Here is an 18,385-nt window from a genome sequence, read left to right as displayed (position 1 = left end):
TTTGGGCTTACCAGGTCTGTCCAGGTCTGTCCAGAGTCTTCCCTACCCCTTGATCCAACTCACCACCAGATGGTGATAAGTTGACAGCTCCGCCCCTTTATTCACCCGAGTGTCAAATACATGCAGCCTCAGATCAGATGATACGATCAGATCAGATAAAATCGATCATTGACCTTTGGCCTAGGGCGCTCTGGTACCACGTACACTTATGTGCATCCTTATGTTCGAACATGGTGTTCGTTATGGCCATACCATGACTAGCACAGAAGTCCAACAACAAACGATCGTTCAGGTTTAGATCAGGGAGGCCGTTCCTCCCAATCACGCCTCTTCAGGTGTCTCCATCGTTACCCATGTGCGCATTGAAGTCTCCCAGCAGAACTAAGGAGTCCCCAAGTGGAGCCCCATGCAGTACTCCATTCAGGGTCTCCAAGAAGGAAGAATACTCCGAACTGCTGTTCGGTGTATAGGCACGGACAACAGTCAGAGTTTTCCCCACATAACCTGTAGGTGAACTCCAACGTAGTGGCGCCCAGACGGATGTGATGAAAAGATAAAAGATAAGATGATTATGTCTACAATAAAATATGCATTGGAGAATATAACTAAATTGCATTGTTGTGAACATAATTATGTGCAGAAAGAATGGTAGTAATCAGAAATGTAACGTGACTGGGTATATAAGTATCCAAATCCAAACGCTTTTGTTCGAGGATGTCATCCATCAAGTGGAATGTTTAGAAGAAACTCAGCAAAAAGACTGTAATAGGACGAATAAATTATGAGGAAAATAATGATAAAAGTCTGTCAGAACGCATTTGAGGCGAGGAAGCAGGATGTCAGATGAAATGTCAGAATGTTTGTTTCCCAACCTCCACGATCAGTTTTGAACAGCTTCACTGGTACACAAAAACACTGCCAGGAACACAATTAAAGGCCACCAACCCACAAAGAAAAAAATATTCTGGGAAATTTACAGATGAATGGCACAATGTGGAACAGTGGAAAGTACTCCACACTTTTTTCCTTTATCTATAGGTTACCTCTTGGACAGGACTATATGCTGGACCACTGACATTTTTATTGTACCCATACACATGTAGATAAACAGCTTCCAGTCAGGATAAGTCCATTTAAATGTTCAGATCAATACTTAAATCATTTGGGAAATATACAACTGTGCCTTTTGTATTACTGGAACAAATAAAGGGCCCCTGGTCTCACCCATACCTAACCCTAACCTAAAGTTTTAAATCTATCTGGGTCAGCCCCTCAAATATGTTAAATGCATGGGAAACAGTTGTATTTATTTAGCTTTTGTTCCATGAATTTGTGTTCCAATATAATTCATTACTTGGCATTACTACAGGGAAATTAAACAAGTTACAGTTAAGTACAACAAAAGTATTAGGAAAATAGTGCTGAAAGCCAACGTCTGCATCTGGCCTAATGGAAACGATGTGAGAGCATAAGGCAGACACACTTCTCCTCCAAACACATTGGAGGAGAAGAAGCACAGTGACTAAGCAAAATGACAAAATGTCTGTTTTCCAGACTGCACTCTACGAACAGTCTGGAACAGCTTAAGTCTGGGTTCACACAAAAACACTGCCAGTAACAGAGGTAAAAACACACCAACCTCAAAGAAATAAATATTTTGGGCAGTTTTTCTGATGAAGGGCACACATGTGAAGTGTGTCTGAACAAATGGAAAGCTGTTTTTATTCAATAGGAAGGGGTTGTCCATTCTTTGCCCTTTGAAATGTACAAGGACAGTAAGTACCAAGGGTTATTTTTGTTGCACATAAATTAGTGTACTCCTATATTTAAAGTGGCTGTCGTTTGACAACAATAGAATAAATGTGTAAGGTGTTGCTCATAGTGTGGAGTGGCTGAATAAGACTGTGTGCGGAGAAAAGAGAAAAATAAGAACCTTAACGAGCCACCTGTGCTGTATGACCAGGTGTGGCTCATTAACTATAATTAAAGAGATTAGCCACACATTTAACATGGTCCTCTACTATTTTGCACTGGCAGGTAGTACGTTATTGTTCAGGTGTATTTGTTTTATTTATCATTTAGATATTTAGATAAAGATGAAACCTATGGAGAAATGTGATACCAGCTTAGTTGACATATTTAGTGTTATGTATAAAAAATAGGGATAACAAGCAAAACCTCCGTAATGAGAAGGCAAGTAGTAATTACCAACAGTCAGTTTTCTAAGCAAACCTAATGCATCTTAGATTTCTGTTGAGAGAAAGTGGAAACTTCTCCACTGACATTCAGTGATAGATGCTTTTAGAGTCAATGTGCCACAGGCCATGTGAGCAAGTCATTAGTATTGTTGGGTCAATAGTTTAAAATCCCTTAAAGGTCACTTAACACATTTACCAAAAACTGTTTAGAATCTAAGCAAATCTTGAAACCCAAAGGGTAATGAGGTCTATCAAGTCATAGTTGATCAGAAATAGTATCATATTCTTTAACCTTCACGCCCAATATAAGTCATGAGATAGTCATGGGATATTTCCTTATTTTAGGAGTTGACAAAGATTGCTTTCAACTTTCAATAAAACTGACTTGATCACAATGACAAGGATACGTAGGGCTGCAAGGGATTCATCTGTTGCTGTTGTTTTTTTATACTTTTTCTTTTTTTTTAAAGAACCGTAGGAATACAACACAACATAGGTTAGCAGAACAAACAGTCACTTATGCATGCATACAAACTGATGGAAATGCATGTCAGTTCATACAGGATCAGGAATCATCAGATGAGGTCACAAACACAATCCATCTTTCTCAGTATTGCAAGAATTTACCAACCCATAGATTTAGTGTATTATTCACAATATCTATCAAGATATTTTCAAGATTTGTTTGGATTCTAAAAAGTTTTTAGTGCATGTGTTAAGTGACCTTTAAGGGATTTTAAACTATTGACCCAACAATACTAATGACTTGCTCACATGGCCTGTGGCACATTAAAGGCATCTATCACTGAATGTCAGTGGAGAAGAAGGACATTTTTCACCTTCTCGCAACAGAAATCTGAGATGCATTAAGTTTGCTTAGATGACTGACTGTTACTGAAATTACTACTTGCTTTTTCATTACAGAGGTTTTGAGAGGCTTTGTGTACATAAACGAACAAACTGTTTGAATTGGTCCTCATACTGTTTCCATCCACTTTTCCCATGTTTGAAAAGTAAACCATTTACATTTATGGAACATTTCATTCTTTTTCAACACAGTTTGTGCACTTTTATTTTGGAGATGCATGAGGAATCTGTGCATTCAGTTTAAGATAAGCGAGAGGCCAAGAAAACAAAATGACTCACAAAATTCTTTGCAGAGCTGTTTTAGATTAGTTTCACTGCACCACATTTACTAAGATTTCAACTTCATGGATGATCTAGTGAGTAATATGTTATCCAAGCCAAATGACCAAAGCTACGAACTAAAAACCAAAACCAAAATGTCTTTTAAATTTAAAATACCACCATTGGTTTTTGATCTATGAGATTTATCTAGGACATAACGATTGGCAGTCAAATGACAAAGAAATTGCTAAACTGATTGTCTGGTGTGGGAGAAATGTCTTGGGGAATCAGATATCTTGAATGTGAGATATGAAAGTTTTCTACACAGGAGAAATGCGTCCAAGATGGCCTCTAAGAATGGTATGTGAGTAGAGTAACAGACCGCACTGCGACCAATTAAATCCAGCCGTCAATTGCCGGCATGCTGTGATGGTGTGATGGACGTCTACCAACAAATGGGGGAAACATTTGGCCATTTATCTCCCTGATCCCCTTCCTCAACTGCACCTATCTGATCAGTAGAACACCACCCAGGTCCATTTGTCTGTCTATTTGTATATAGAAGTATATAACACAGAGAAAGAAAAGTAGAATAATGTATAACTAAGACATATGGGATGAATTGGATCACCCCTTAAAGTGCCATGCCTTTAGTGAAAAACAGAGGGGGAGCAATATATGCTTCAAGTGTCATGCAATTCTTCTCTGGCCGTCTCATAACCTTTTCGTCAGATTTTCCAAAGCTTTATTCACAACGCAAGAGGTACAGCTGAATTTATTCCTCTTCAGGTCTGGGTTAAATGGCTGCCAGAGATCGTTTTCACATTTTTCCACACATAGCTTCTCCTACTCTTTAGATTTTTTCCACAAACAGCCTCCCCAGCTCAACTTGAGCTTCTGCTTGCACACACTTTGGGGTAGTTGTTTGCAGGACAATTACCAGAAAAAGTGGTCTGGATAGGTGATTAACGTTGGAAAGGTGGAGGTAATGTATAATATAATTGGTTTGTAATATTCCTGTTCTTTGTTGCACCTCCTCTTGGTTATTTAACAGCAGTTTTTGGATGATGCTCCCTCAGACATTCATACCGATGACACCTTCAATTTGTATGACGGCCTGACTCCAGTTCGCTGAAGAAGCCTCCCCTCCTCCCTCTCTGTCTCTCCATCTACCCCTCGCTCTCTCTCCTCCCCCTCTCCTTCTTTCCCTCTGTGTTTTTCTCCAGAGACCTCCAGTTTTTGAACACTACACTGTCTTACCTACTGGCCCTCCACCCCACGCACACAAAAAGAGAGAGAACCACAGGTAAGCTTGCATGTGGATGCATGGATTTGTGATTTCCTGTTTGATTATTCCTCTTTATTTCTGTTTTCTGGATGGGATTTCCAGCTGTCACCTGCTAAGCTTTTGGGTAGTGAATAGTGCTGCAACAGAGAAGGCAAGGATATCAGTGCAAGGAACAAAAAAATAAGTGGTAGAAGTTTTATGATTTGCATATTGTTTTAGGAAAACAGTGTATTTGCCTAGAGCGTACATGTTTCTAGAGATCTACAGTGCTGTTTTAGAACTGTTTCAGTGACTTTAGACTTTGGCAAACACTCTGTTGCACTTGGATCAAGTTTCTGCATTTTTTAGGTGTCTGGAATGAATTATTGTGGTTCTGCATTGTCTGCAGGGCTGATGTTGCACAGTCATGATCCTAAACTAGTTATATGTCTTCTTCTTTTTGTCGTTCTGTGTGTTTGCTTTATTGTTTATAAAGAAAAGTACGGACTGACTTTATTTAGTGTTTCATACATAAAACATATGTTGAAGATGAGTGTAATATTGATGATTGTATACATATATTGTGTACTTTTGAAACATCTGTGTTGCATTATTGTTCCCATTGCTGTTTTATTTAGAAATGTATCAAGTTGATAGACACAGTGGTGCTGGGAGCAATTCAAGCTGCAGCTGTAATGATGTGGCTCGACACAGATCATTGAGTCAAGGAATCTAGGACTCATTGGACTCTCCTTTAGTTTTCTTTATGTACCAGCATTACTGGTTATTAGAATAACTATGAGGCTTCAATAAAACAAATCCATTTATGTCTCATTTCTATTATAAGTTAACAGTTTGATGCTCTTCACCCCGCTAAGCATTCTAACGTATCCCCTGCCTCCCCTTCCCTTCTCTCTGTTGGATCCCCAGAAGATATGTTTCATCTTCGTGTACCCCTGTTAGCCATATTGGTCAATGTGGCCCTGTGCCAGTATTATGAATACGACGACCAGCCTGTTTCCATGCTAGGACCCTCAGGGCCCAACTGTAATCAAGAATGCGACTGCCCAATCAGCTTCCCCACCGCCATGTATTGTGATAGCCGCAAGCTCAAGTTTGTTCCCGTAGTCCCAACAGGAATCAAGTACCTGTACCTCCAGAACAACCAGATAGAAGAGATCAAGGGAGGAGTGTTTGATAATGTTACTGAAGGACTTCGCTGGCTGGTACTTGACAACAACCAGATTACCAATGCTAAGATAGCAGCGGGCACAATCGACAAACTCACAGCCCTGGAAAAGTTATTCTTCAGCAACAACAACCTGACAGAGCCAGCCATCCCTCCCTCAAAGTCCCTTGATGAGTTGAAGATGATGCACAACAAGATATCCAAGTTCCCCTCTGGACTCTTGTCTGACAAGGAGAACTTGACCACCGTCAACCTTCAGCACAATCAGCTAAGCTCTGATTCCATTGGGGGGGCGTTCAAAGGCCTGAAGAAGTTGCTGTCCCTGGATGTGAGCCACAACAAGTTGAAGAAACTGCCGGCAGGAGTCCCCAGTTCGCTGGAAATCCTCTACGCTGACTACAACGACATTGACGGTGTCGGAGCAGGATACCTGAACAAGCTCCCCGTGCTTCAGCACTTGAGGATCTCCCACAACAAGCTGGTGGACTCCGGGATCCCTGCTGGAGTGTTCAATGTGACATCGCTGGTGGAGCTGGACCTGTCTTTCAACCAACTGAAGTCCATCCCTGAGATCAACGAGCAGCTGGAGCAACTTTACCTCCAGGCCAACCAGATTGACAGTGAGTGGCTACCTTAACTATTTTAAAAGCATTGTCTATCAGAAGTGCTTACTGCATTTACCTCCTCATAAAACATGTGCAAAGCCTTCTTTTTTGAATATTCAAAAGTGTGCATTGTTTACATCCATTTTTACTAGCTTGTAGTTATGGTCATTGCAGGCATATTGCTATGATTCTTTGTGTGTTTTTGCCAACGACTGTCGATCAGCAGAATGGCATGACATGGCAGGAATGTGTATTGCATGCATCCTCGTAGTAGTGGTCACAGGATGCCTTTGACTCCCAATATAAGGGGGTTAAAAGGTATATAATATCTTCTGAGTATTTTGTTTTTCTGCCAACTTCCATAACCTTCTCTCCATTTTTTTTATTCTCCGTAGAGTTTGACCTGGCAAGTTTCTGCAAGTATGTTTCAACCATGAGCTTTTCCCATCTGAAGCATCTGCGTCTGGACGCCAACAACATCACATATAGCAACATGCCCCCTGAATACTCCAACTGCCTGCGCCTTGCTTCAGATATCATGTTTGAATAAGGACCTCCCTCAAATCTATCACCTTTCCTTGACCCCCTTCTCCACTACTATGACACTGCTCAGCCTAATGCCTTCTGGATTCAAATGGCGTAATATCCCTGCTGTCTTAGTACTCACACGTCCCTGTACATAAGTGGTATCCAAATCTGAGATATTGTAATGGCATCATTATCAATTGAATATATATCTTGAATGGGATACTATAGATGGCAAGACAATCTATCAACAATTTTTGCAACATATCTCGCCAAACGTGGCATCGTATAAGCATGTCAAATATTTTGCTCTAGATATGAATGTATATTCTCGTTGTTCAAATAAACATGAAGGCAAAATATAGAGGGAAATAAATGTAAAAATATATAAAAGGTAAAGGACCAAATGTTTTATGTTTATATGCTTTGATTAAAAACACACACTTTACACATTCCAAACTTGCATTTGATGGTATTGAATACAGACACAATGGAGAAAACAATGGCTCCAATGTCTCAATTCACTCGTCAATCGTCATTGTGTTGTCCGTCTTGTATGTTCCAACGTTCAGCATGTATAATATAATGTGGCTACAATACTTAATCCATTGCTGTGCAAAGGACCAGCAAATAAGGACTGCATACTCAGATTTCAGTGTATAATACCTAATGTAAGAAATTATGAACAAATGTAAAATAGCAGTTACATCGAAGTCACATTTGAAAACATCTTTAATGATAAAATAGTTTTAAGGAAAATACAAGTATTAGTTACTCGTGTCTGCCTTACAAATGGTGCTTTGATACAAATACCATGATGTCCAACTGTTTGACTTCTTTGAGCTATTAACTAAAACATATATATTCATACTAAAACTGAGAAATGAACTTAAAGCCCTATATAAGTAGGACTTAGTTTTTTTCTGAAGTACTTGGTGTTAAAGAGTGGAATAAAGGTCACATGATTAAAAGACATGGGTACTATCCTTGAAGCAACTTGCTAAACCTTGAGATGTTTTCTATAAATCATGAGTCAAATGTTTCTTTACGTTATCTAATTCCTAGCTCATGTGCATTGCTGATTTGTATACATTTGCATTACTTGCATGCAACCAATGGTACCATTCTTTGATAATAAACTACAGCTTTTGCAGTTAAGCCGCTCTCATTGTTACGTTGTTGTTCACCATGTTTGATAAATGCTTCATACCAATACAAAGACAACACAGCAGTGTCATGTTGGTTGAAGTTATGTGACTAGAATATCACATTTTATTTGTATTTTTTTTACCGTGATTTCTTTTGTGGTCTTTGACTCGGTAACTGCTTTTGGATTTGCTGTGAGGAAACCAAACACAGTTCAATAAACTTTGTTTCCAACATATTTGTATGATATCGCCTGCTGTAATTAATTTTGAGCATGGATGGAAATAAATTGATGAAGCCATGTTATTTGATTCAGCATAAATATAATTAACTCTAAGTGTTGCCTTGTATATTCAATGTAGATGCTGATTAATTCTTTATAAATCCGTAATTAGCCACTAATAAAATCGCTAGATCGTAAGGAAATAATATTTGGCTGATGTAATAAAATAACAAGCTGCGTAGCCAACAAACAGAACAACATACAATCTAGTCTTGTCCACAGAGGGAATACAGTACGCAGTGTCACCTGAGCATCACTACAGGGCATGATTAGATCCAGATGGAGTTTGCTGTCATCTTTGGCAGCTACCATCTTCCTTTCTGACCTAAATCTTTGGGATGAAGCCACATGTTTCCTGGGATTTACAAAAGGAAAAAAGGTTTTAAGATGGATGAAAGACGCATTTATTTATTCTCCAAGGCCTGTTAGTGTGTTTCATGTATACAGTTCACGGCCCAACTGTTTTCAAAGAGTCATATTTTGTGGTTTTCATCGGTATCTTGTTTTCCCTAGATTTCACTTTGTGCCTCTAAAGTCATTCATTTAAAGTAGTTTCTTTGAGAACCTATGATTTTTGTTCTGTCCCATGTTTCAATGTAGCCGTAGAGTGAAACAACAAAACTGCTGGTCCTGGAGGGATGCAGGGGTTGCAGGGTTTTGCTCAATACCGCAGCTTTAAAATATTTTCTGTGTAAATCACAGACAGAAACCACAAAAATATCCCATGACGAGTTCAAAGTACTTCATTTTTATTTTTTTATATGAAAGTTATCTTGGTGTTTGGAGTATATTTTGGCAAAAGTATATTTGTATTTATAAGAGCACATTAACAGATGTGATTTAAAGACCATACAGCTGTCCCATATGTGTTAGTACACTCTGTGCACAATGTACAATCTGTATGCTGAATATGTTTAACTTTCTTTGAACATTTATAACTTATAAAGTTGTGGAGTCTTACTCTGAGATTTAACTGCAGCTGAGAACAAGCTATTGTGCATGTCGTGTTGTATTATTTTAGTAATAATGACCACTATACTGGATATACACGTGTGCCTACATCATCAGGAAAAGACTCTGGATTCTGTCAAAGCTTAAAAAGCCTGATCAGTTCATGTGTTCCAAAGAGTATCAGTGTCCATAAAGTTTTGAAGCACAGCTCTTCTCAAAATACACAAGTTGTGCGCTTTTTGGAAACATAAGACTTTAAATAATACAATGTCAAGTCTTCCACTGTATCTAGTAAAAGACAAGCCAGATAGCTGTCATCACTGCAGGAAATTACAGAAAGAAATAGGTTCCCTACTCCAACCGTGTTACATCCTCTTGATATTAATGCACTTACACTGTGGATAATAAATCAAGAGGAAAGATTCATAGTCAATGTTCTACTTGATAAGAACTTGTCACTTCTTTTTACAGTATCAATTGCGCACCAGCTGTGCACCAACTGTAACAATTACCACTAATCGTGGTTGATGTGTACCACATGTGCAGACACCACTAGTATTAGTCAAGAGTTCCTTATTCGAGCTTAAACTATTTAAGAAGGTTAGTAGATTAGATTCGTGGCATTTATAGTTATGTAAATGGCTTCCAGATGTCCCATTTGATTCCTGCTAGGTGTTTGTAATTAGATGCAGCTGTAAAGTTGGGTTTAACTTCAAATTTGACTCGCTTAGGTAAATGAAAGTGAGTAGTCGTCTGTCTTGGAGGTGCTGAGAGGTTATTTAAATACCCAACACTTCCCTATGCCATCCAATACAAGTCGGGAGGTAAAGATATTAGCTGTCTACTCACTGCCACTACCATTACAACATGCTACATGTTTGTTTTAACAGCTTTTTTCACATTTCCCATGTTTTTATACGGTCATTTGTACCGATTCCCAATCTACAACAATTTCCTCCTCTTCCCCCTGGGTCGCCCTTATTTAAATCGTGCTCCTGCTGCCCGTGTCTAGACAATAAAGTCCTTTTATAAAGCCTTAAGCCTCACATCCTCCTGCTTGAGATGGTAAGTGAAAGTATAATCAGCTGTTGCAGCCTGGCAGCCCAACTCCAAAGATCATCATTCAGTCCAGACCCTCTCCAGCTGTTCCATCTCTTCATCTGTGTTGTGTTTCGTATTCAACTGGTCTCTAGAGATTGTCAATCAACTCACACTTTTCTGTTCTCTCTTCATTGTTAGTGGATATTTTCCTGCCTTCTTTCATTTCAAGCTCTCTCTCCCATCTCATGTACAATTATCTTCATCTCACCCTTGTCCCCAAAAGTGTAGACATGGGCTCCAGATGTCCGATCTTTAGCCTTAACACAGACACGCACACGGCTAGGCTGAGAAACAAGGCAAGAATATGGGGAGGGGTGACAGAAGGAAAGCAAAAGACTCAAGCATTAACTCCATCTTCCAATGTTCTTATTTGGATATAATGAAAAAAATGTTTTTAACAAGAATAAATTGACATATTTGTGGAGCAGATTCAGTGACACCAACAACGAGTTTCTCACCAACCACCACAGACATGAAGCAAGTAGAAAAAAGTCCATTCTAACAAACAAAACCGGGGTTCCCACAGAAATGACTCTGGGCTGTGGATCAATTAGTGGCCATGTCTACTCCGTGATGCACACAGGCCCGAAAAGTATTGTTCGCATACACAATAATTGGTAAAGGAGCGTCTGTAAAACTGTTAATACATTTTCTTGAGCATCACAAACGAGTCATTTTGGGTGTTTGTGATGCTCAAAGAAATGTGTATTCACTGTTTTACAGACGGATCATGTGCATAATGAACTGAGTATTTAAATGAGCAGAAAGCACCCTTACAAAGAAAAGCTGGACGTGCACACATGCAGTTTGATTTAGCTCTTCATCTTTGGATACACATTGGAAAACATCAAATTAAAAATGCACAAAAATACTAGATTAATGGTTGTCTACAGCGCCAGGTTTACTGGAACTACATGTTTCCATGATATCTTATGGGTGAGCCAATACAAAACTAATAAAGTTTAAATCCAAATAAGCGGTTAACTTTAATAGTGGTCTGGGGCTTCTGTTCTAGCACAATAGACAGTGTTGTATTGTGCAGCCGTTCCAGGTGTATAAATTCTCTACAGTGACGTCAGTAAGTTATATATTATCCCTGGTAGGCATCATGGGAAAAACTACAAAAAGAAGACTGTAAAAAGTTGGGTGTGAATGTCTGAGTGCAAACCCCTCTAAGCTCCTCTCTATCCTCACCTGACAGCCTAGTAAATACACCCAAAGGTCTGTGAGCTGAAATGAGCCATAAAATGGTTGTGCACCCATCCCCCAGAAAATCCTCCTTTGTAGACCAAATGGTTAAGTTGGGTGGAGTGACAACAAAAAACAAGGGGACAAAACGGAAAGAGGCGGAAAAAAACTGCTGGGCTGGCAAAAAAAGTAGGCAACACAAAGTTTGAAAGGACATCCCAACTCTCGCACAATCGTCCTCCCACAAACAACACATGCTCCATCCTCTCGGTTCAACTGGTGTCCAAGGTGCAGCCTTTGGGGAATCAAACCAACAACAATACAACTTTAACTGGGGACAATCATCAGAGCTATTCATTGGAGAAGCAGAAGAACCAAACCACACCTGATTGCATGCAGACCTCTCACACCAGTTGGAGGAGCACGTAAATATGATCTTCTCTTTCTTTGGTAATAAATCTGCTTGAGAGAGAGGAGGAGAGAGAGGCTTGGACAGATGGTTTTGGTGTGAAGCACCTTGCTAGCATCGGTTTCAGAACTTGCAGGTAAAATCTAAACGATGTGAAGTAACCTTTCAAATTAAAGAAGGCTTTGAAAGTGTTTGATGTGAAATGTTGTTACATGCAATGTTTATGAATTAGGATGCCTAATGTCAGGATCAAGATAGAGTGATTGAACACATTTGAAATACATTTGTTTTAGAATCAAGTCTAGAAATGAATGAACTAAGAAAGAACAACTGTGGCTTTTTAAAGTTTGCAAGTGACACATATCTTGGAAAGTCACTTTTACTGCCAAACCGTTTCTTTCCACATAATAATGATCCATAAACACATTTACATTCTCAGCTCTGGATGCAGTAAGCCATGTGAACTCTACCAAATGTTTCAAAGTCATGAGGTAGATTTCAGTAAAGCCATCAACTGGAACCAATCCTGCAAAACCCATGAAGTGCAAATACAACCCGTTGTATAATTACCATAGCTGGCTCAGACACAAAGCCCCTGACAGGAAATGAGCATTATCATATTCCTCTGCACGTGTTTCTCCTTAGTCTGTTTTTAGTACTATTTTACAGAGATCTGCGTGTGTGCGTGTGTGTGTGTGTGTGTATGTGTTAATAACAGTTTCTATCAAATCCCACCCAGTTTTATTTAAATCAAGTAAAACAACAAAGAGTTATTTATACCTCATTAATTGTATTTGAAAGCTTCTGTTACACGGAATAAGCGTTTGGTTACTCATGGTTCAGGTGCCTGTAACAAGACAGATGTTACCTTTGGTCTAACTGTTGCACTAAATGCTTATCAGATTGACAGTTTGGCAAATTCTTGATTGCATCCCAAACCTTTTACAAGGCTGCTGGTTGGTCACAGTAGTGAAGAAGGTGAGTGGAGGTATATTCTTTTAGTAGAGTTCTTAATTGTAGAGGTTACAAACTGGCTGTCCTATGGCTTAACATACTTGCATGTAATGATCAGTAGCATCAGTAGCATCACGCTCAGAGAGGACATTTATCTTCTTTAATTTACGACATGCTCAAAAATGCATTATATACCTTTTACTTTGAGAACAGGGATTAGGAACATCTTTAACTAACTACACGTGCTGTCATTTGCTCAGGACTAACGTCTGGATGTATAACTGATCATACAAACATGTGCGGAGGAAAATTACGGTTCACAAACGTACCTTGGCAAACAGAGGAGGAGCTCTGATGGGATTGCATGGCTGATCATGGATAAGTGTTGCTCCTATCCTCACACAAATCAGGTGGGATTATCCTGCCACATTCAAGTCTTTGCCGTCATCACTGAACATTAGCACAATCTCACGGTGGCATGTTGAAAGGTCACCAATTCTGACACTGGCTAGCTTCTACAAAAACTATTTGTCGGTTCAGCGTGCAGTAAAATCCCCCTGGATTAGGTCTGACCTCCCTCCCAAAACACCATCAACTCTCATGTCTCCAGACAATGTTTTGTTCTTAAGTAGAGTCTGTCATCTTTGTGCTGCACGCTTTAGCAGTCAAGCTTGAAACAGTGTACTTTCTCTTTCTAACAATGTAAACTGAGGTACTCAAATTGACCATAAAACAGAAATACATTAAGTATCTAATAGTCAATTACGCTTACTGTTCCGCACTAGATCTTTCAGCCAAATATTCATGATGCTCCACTTGATCCCGAAAGTGTTTTGGAGTAAATCCCACTGAGTTCATAGAGTTGCCTTCAACCTTTTTCAAGCTGTATCCTGCAGGAACTATTCAAAATAAGTGGCCATGACAAGGCACACAAGCCCAGAAGTAATATGTAAATGAGCTGTGGTATTCAAATATTACGGAATCTAATGTGTGCCACCACCTTAATCTGTTTGACACAAGGCAAGATTGTCCGTGTATACATTTACACCAAATCTGACCCAAGATATTTAAAAGTAGTCAATTGTTAATGATCATGTGTTTACAGTCTTGGTCAACAGGCTTAATGGAGACAATCATCTGTACATCACAAGTATACAGAGCTGTTTTGTTGACTTCTCTGTTGACTGCAAACACTGTAAGACTTTATAATTTGCATAAAGCAAACTAATGAATCCTGGTCTGATCGCACTGTGGACAGCAGCAGCACAAAATTAGCGCAAAAGTCGGCAAAGGACCCTAAGGGATTTGTGAGTGGAGTTAAAAGAGGTCAAGCATGCCAACCAAAGGAGTTGGTGGAAGCCAACAAACAAAGAACAGTTAGGCTTGTGTTAGCCTGTCTGTAAGTGGGCCACGTCTCAAGTACTGAAAAGGATTAGCATACTATACACCACGATAGGATTATGACCTTTGATCCTGAGAGAATCTCATTGGCCAAGAGAAGCTTTGATGTCATCATGAGTGACAGGTTGGCACAGCTTGAAGAAAAAAAACGAGTGGTACAAATACTGGTCAGAGAGGTACGGACTCATCATTTGGGACTACGCTCGATAACTTGCTGAGGAGCAACATAGGCAAGAGGGAATTTACAGAGTTTAAGGTAAGCCTGAAAGAAAGGGTTGGTAGTTGAGTAGATGTTTGTCTTGCAACAAGTGATTGGGTTTTACCTTTGTGGAAGCATGGATCATGCTTTTATTATGTGCGCCAGGGTCAAGAAGCTTTGACCCCTGTACAATGAGAAAGCATGGGGTACATCTCTTAAAGCAGGTGTGCCGGCTTTGTCTTTGAAGTGCGCCCATCCATGGAAAATAGTGGCCAACCCGAAATGAGTTCCAGACAAACGTGGAGTGCATCAAGAATTTAAACAAGCACCAGATGGCAGCTGAGAAGAATCAAGAAGAGCCTTAAAGATGGTTGCATAGAAGATGATGTAGACTTCAGATTTTGTTCATTTCACCTCTCTTTTTTGTTTTTGAGCTTCTCCGTTACATATCATCTATTATATCCCACTTTTACATCTTACTTTAACTAGTAGTGTCAGGCAAGCCATCTGAATGTGTGCAATGCTTGCATATGTGTTTATTTAAATGCGTTGTTGTATCAGCTGTACAAAACAAAAGCAAGTGGACTTTGAGATGTGTGGTGCATGACGTTGTAATCAAAGCCTGATAAATAGGTTGCCTCTTACAACTGACTTGCAAAACCTGAGCTTCAAGATTATCCTAATGCAATTAAAGTTGACCTGTCTCTGCATCCTGTCTTTTAGCACTGTGTGTCATTGACAGGCAAATAATAACCCGGGGAGGGCAGGTTACCCTGCTCTGTTGGCAGCTGCCATTGGAATTTAATGATAATGACATTAGTGGTAGAGCAGGTGACATATGCTGGTGGTGGCTAATTTGGGCCAGAGTTTTAATGAATTAGCATTTTTAATAAGTATTTAAAGTGACTGTATGTTAAATTTCTAGAGTAAGAACGAGTATGAAGGAGTATAAAATTACACACATTATATAGGTGATCAGATACAATGTGGTCCTGATTCCTTAGGATCTTATCTGATCCCCTTTATCTTGGATTTCTAGTGCATTCAGTTGTTTATTTTCCCTTGGATGTGTACATTACTCAGCCATCTGTAATATTTTTTTTCACCCTTTCCATAATAGGTTGGTCAGCAAAATGGCACTTCTCCTGAGCCTTCTCTACACCTTGTGCCTGGTTGGGCAAGTTCTCGGCCAGGACATGCCTCATGAGGAATATATAGCCCAGATTCAAGCCTGCCCTAAAGAGTGTCGCTGCCCCACCAACTTCCCTCGTGCTGTCTACTGTGACAATAAAGGCCTGAAGAGCATCCCCAAAATTCCTCCACACACATGGTATCTCTACCTGCAGAACAATTTAATTGAAGTTCTGTCAGCAGATGCCCTGCGTAACGCCACACAGTTGCGCTGGCTAAACCTAAACCGCAACAAAATCACTAGTGAAGGAGTGGAAGAAGGTGTCCTAAGTTCAATGTCCCACCTGGCGCACATCTACATGGATGACAACCTATTGTCCTCTGTGCCATCTCCCCTTCCAGCAAGCCTGGAGTATCTACGTCTCTCTCGCAATCGCATCTCCAAGATCCCTACTGGTGTCTTCATTGGTCTTGATAAACTTAACCTCTTGGACCTCCAGGCGAACAAGCTCATGGATGATGCTGTGACTGAGGTGAGCCTGAAAGGTCTAAACAACCTGGTACAGATCAATCTGGCAAAGAACCAGCTGAATAGCATGCCTAATGGCTTACCACCCACCACTACCCAGCTTTTCCTTGATGGCAACAACATTGAGAAGATACCAGCCGGCTACTTCAAAGGTTTACCAAAAGTGGCATTTCTAAGGCTCAACAACAACAAGCTTGACAGCAGTGGAGTTCCCAGAAATGTGTTTAATGTCTCCAGCATTTTGGATTTGCAGCTGTCCCACAACCAACTGACTGAGGTTCCCTTCATTCCCTCAGGCCTTGAACACCTTCACCTCGACCACAACAATATCAAAAGTAAGTCTGTGACATTCTCCCAAGCACCTACTGCTTTTTTTTTTTAACTATAGTGATATATTCGAGCTTTAGATGCATAGAGTGCTTCTTCTAGGCATCTATTGAATAGGATTGTGTATCAGAGAGGTATCCTGTAAGTCATTTATTGCCTTTGTGTATTTACAGGTGTAAGTGGCGCCAATGTCTGTCCTGTCGCCGTCGAAACTGTGGACGACTCCATCGACGAAAGTGTTCCTCGACTGCGCTACCTCAGACTGGATGGCAATGATATTAAGCCACCAATTCCCAGGGATGTCATTCTGTGCTTCCGTCTCCTGAGGTCCATTGTCATCTAAGAAACAAAAAATCATCAGCATGTTGAAGGCAAATTAAAATTTTCCAAAAATGACGATGATCAATGAATCTATGCAACAGAAATGGTGACATGAGTAATATTTGCATGTTTGTGAAGCTGAAATATTTGGCAGTGGTTGAGATAATTATAATTTTTTGCTTTGACCGAGGGAAAAGTTCCTTCACTTCCACAAAACAGTGAAATTTGACGCTGCAATCTGTTGACCACTAGTTGTGCCTTATGTTGTAGAATGAAAATCTGATTATAATTTAGCATGACAGTGATTTAGGCGAACAAAATATGTTAATGGCATGTTGAAGACCCATTGTCATTATTATTGTATTATTCTTTGAGCAGGAGGCAAAGCTTATGAATGTGTAGGCAAAATGTCACTTTTCATTGTTTCTATCATTACAGGAAACCTTTGCTTTATACTTGTAGACTTGAAGCCAAATGAATGGTCTTGTGTTCTAGGTTTGATGTCTTATTTACTGCAGAACTCTTACTCTATTCTACAAATATACATGTTTACTGTAGGTAATTTATTTTTATTTAATATTGGAGAAAAATAAGTACAAACCTGTGAATATTCTTGGCCAATATTTCTTAATGTTTTGTAAGCAAAATAAACAAAATAACTGTTGTTTTTTTAAATGCCAACACACTTTTTAATTCTGGTCGTTATTTTTCTGAACAAACTGAGCAAGAGATTTTATTTTAATTGTCTTCAATCGAATAAAACATCTGAAAATGAGCATGAACATTTGAATATTTTATACATATACTATGCAAATGATATTGGTACTATTTGTGGTTCAACTAATTCTATTCAGGATATATTCGATGATAACTTTAGGAAACTAATGTCATCATTATAAAGTGAACATACAGTATATCATCATCCACATATAGACTCCCATTAGATGAACTGTGTAGCTATAACACAAATCTTGTTTGTGTCTTAAATGATTCAATCGCACATCGTAAACCATGACATGAACCGTTACACTATATGTGCACAGTTTACAAGAGCCAGCTATCATCTATGTTACTTTTTGATTAAAAATAACCTTTTCTCTAATTGTCAGTTGCAGTTCTAGACCATTGAAATGGGGGGGGGGGGGGGGGGCAGGGTTGGGGTGGCATGCCATTTTACAGGTATCACCACCACTGCAAGAAACATAAGAATACTCATTCAGTTTTAACATACATTTAGTTATCCCCATGAATAATTACAATTTCCCTAGAGATAAATAAGGGTGAAAAATATATGAAAGTATTCACCACATTTAGGGGGGTTAAAGGGGGGCCAGAGGGGGGCCCGAGGACCACCATTGCACCTTGTAAAAACTCCATTATCATTTTCCATTTTCATTGGCAAATTATTAATTCTAACTAATTGAATTATTTGATTTATTCCGAGTCTTAGCTCCAGAATTAATGCTTAAACATAATCCATGATTCTGCTGCCATACATTGTTTTTTATCTCACTGTCAATTACTACGCTTCTA

At 39.4% G+C, this 18,385-nt stretch overlaps 2 protein-coding genes across 3 annotated transcripts; both read left to right on the top strand.

The window, feature by feature from the left end:
- The first annotated feature begins 4,520 nt into the window (after window positions 1-4,520).
- Window positions 4,521-8,302, top strand: lum (lumican). Of its 2 annotated transcripts, none has more exons than XM_029461536.1 (3): window positions 4,521-4,632; window positions 5,527-6,402; window positions 6,783-8,302. In XM_029461536.1, the coding sequence occupies exons 2-3, from the start codon at window positions 5,529-5,531 to the stop codon at window positions 6,935-6,937; spliced, it is 1,029 nt and encodes a 342-aa protein (XP_029317396.1). In that variant the 5' UTR covers window positions 4,521-4,632; window positions 5,527-5,528; the 3' UTR covers window positions 6,938-8,302. The 2 variants fall into 2 exon arrangements, with proteins under 2 accessions (XP_029317396.1, XP_029317394.1); XM_029461534.1 differs by having other exon boundaries at window positions 4,523-4,632; window positions 5,524-6,402.
- Window positions 8,303-11,866: 3,564 nt separating this feature from the next.
- On the top strand, window positions 11,867-16,874 carry kera (keratocan). The gene is made up of 3 exons (XM_029462300.1): window positions 11,867-12,006; window positions 15,665-16,539; window positions 16,705-16,874. Exons 1-3 carry the CDS (start codon window positions 11,975-11,977, stop codon window positions 16,872-16,874), a joined length of 1,077 nt encoding a protein of 358 aa, XP_029318160.1. The 5' UTR covers window positions 11,867-11,974.
- The last annotated feature ends 1,511 nt before the right edge of the window (window positions 16,875-18,385 follow it).

The sequence above is a fragment of the Cottoperca gobio genome, chromosome 23 (assembly GCF_900634415.1).
Source record: "Cottoperca gobio chromosome 23, fCotGob3.1, whole genome shotgun sequence".
NCBI classification, from domain to species: domain Eukaryota; kingdom Metazoa; phylum Chordata; class Actinopteri; order Perciformes; family Bovichtidae; genus Cottoperca; species Cottoperca gobio.
The sequence above is the reverse complement of the archived record's forward strand: the minus strand, read 5'-3'. Positions and strand labels throughout refer to the sequence as shown.

Bases quoted from the DNA above. Each gene is read 5' to 3' on its own strand.
- lum (XM_029461536.1), top strand. From the start codon at position 5,529: ATGTTTCATCTTCGTGTACCCCTGTTAGCCATATTGGTCAATGTGGCC. The intron at 6,403-6,782 runs GTGAGTGGCTAC...TATTCTCCGTAG, and splicing joins CCAGGCCAACCAGATTGACA to AGTTTGACCTGGCAAGTTTC.
- kera (XM_029462300.1), top strand. From the start codon at position 11,975: ATGCAGACCTCTCACACCAGTTGGAGGAGCAC. The intron at 12,007-15,664 runs GTAAATATGATC...TTTCCATAATAG, and splicing joins CACACCAGTTGGAGGAGCAC to GTTGGTCAGCAAAATGGCAC. The intron at 16,540-16,704 runs GTAAGTCTGTGA...GTGTATTTACAG, and splicing joins CGACCACAACAATATCAAAA to GTGTAAGTGGCGCCAATGTC.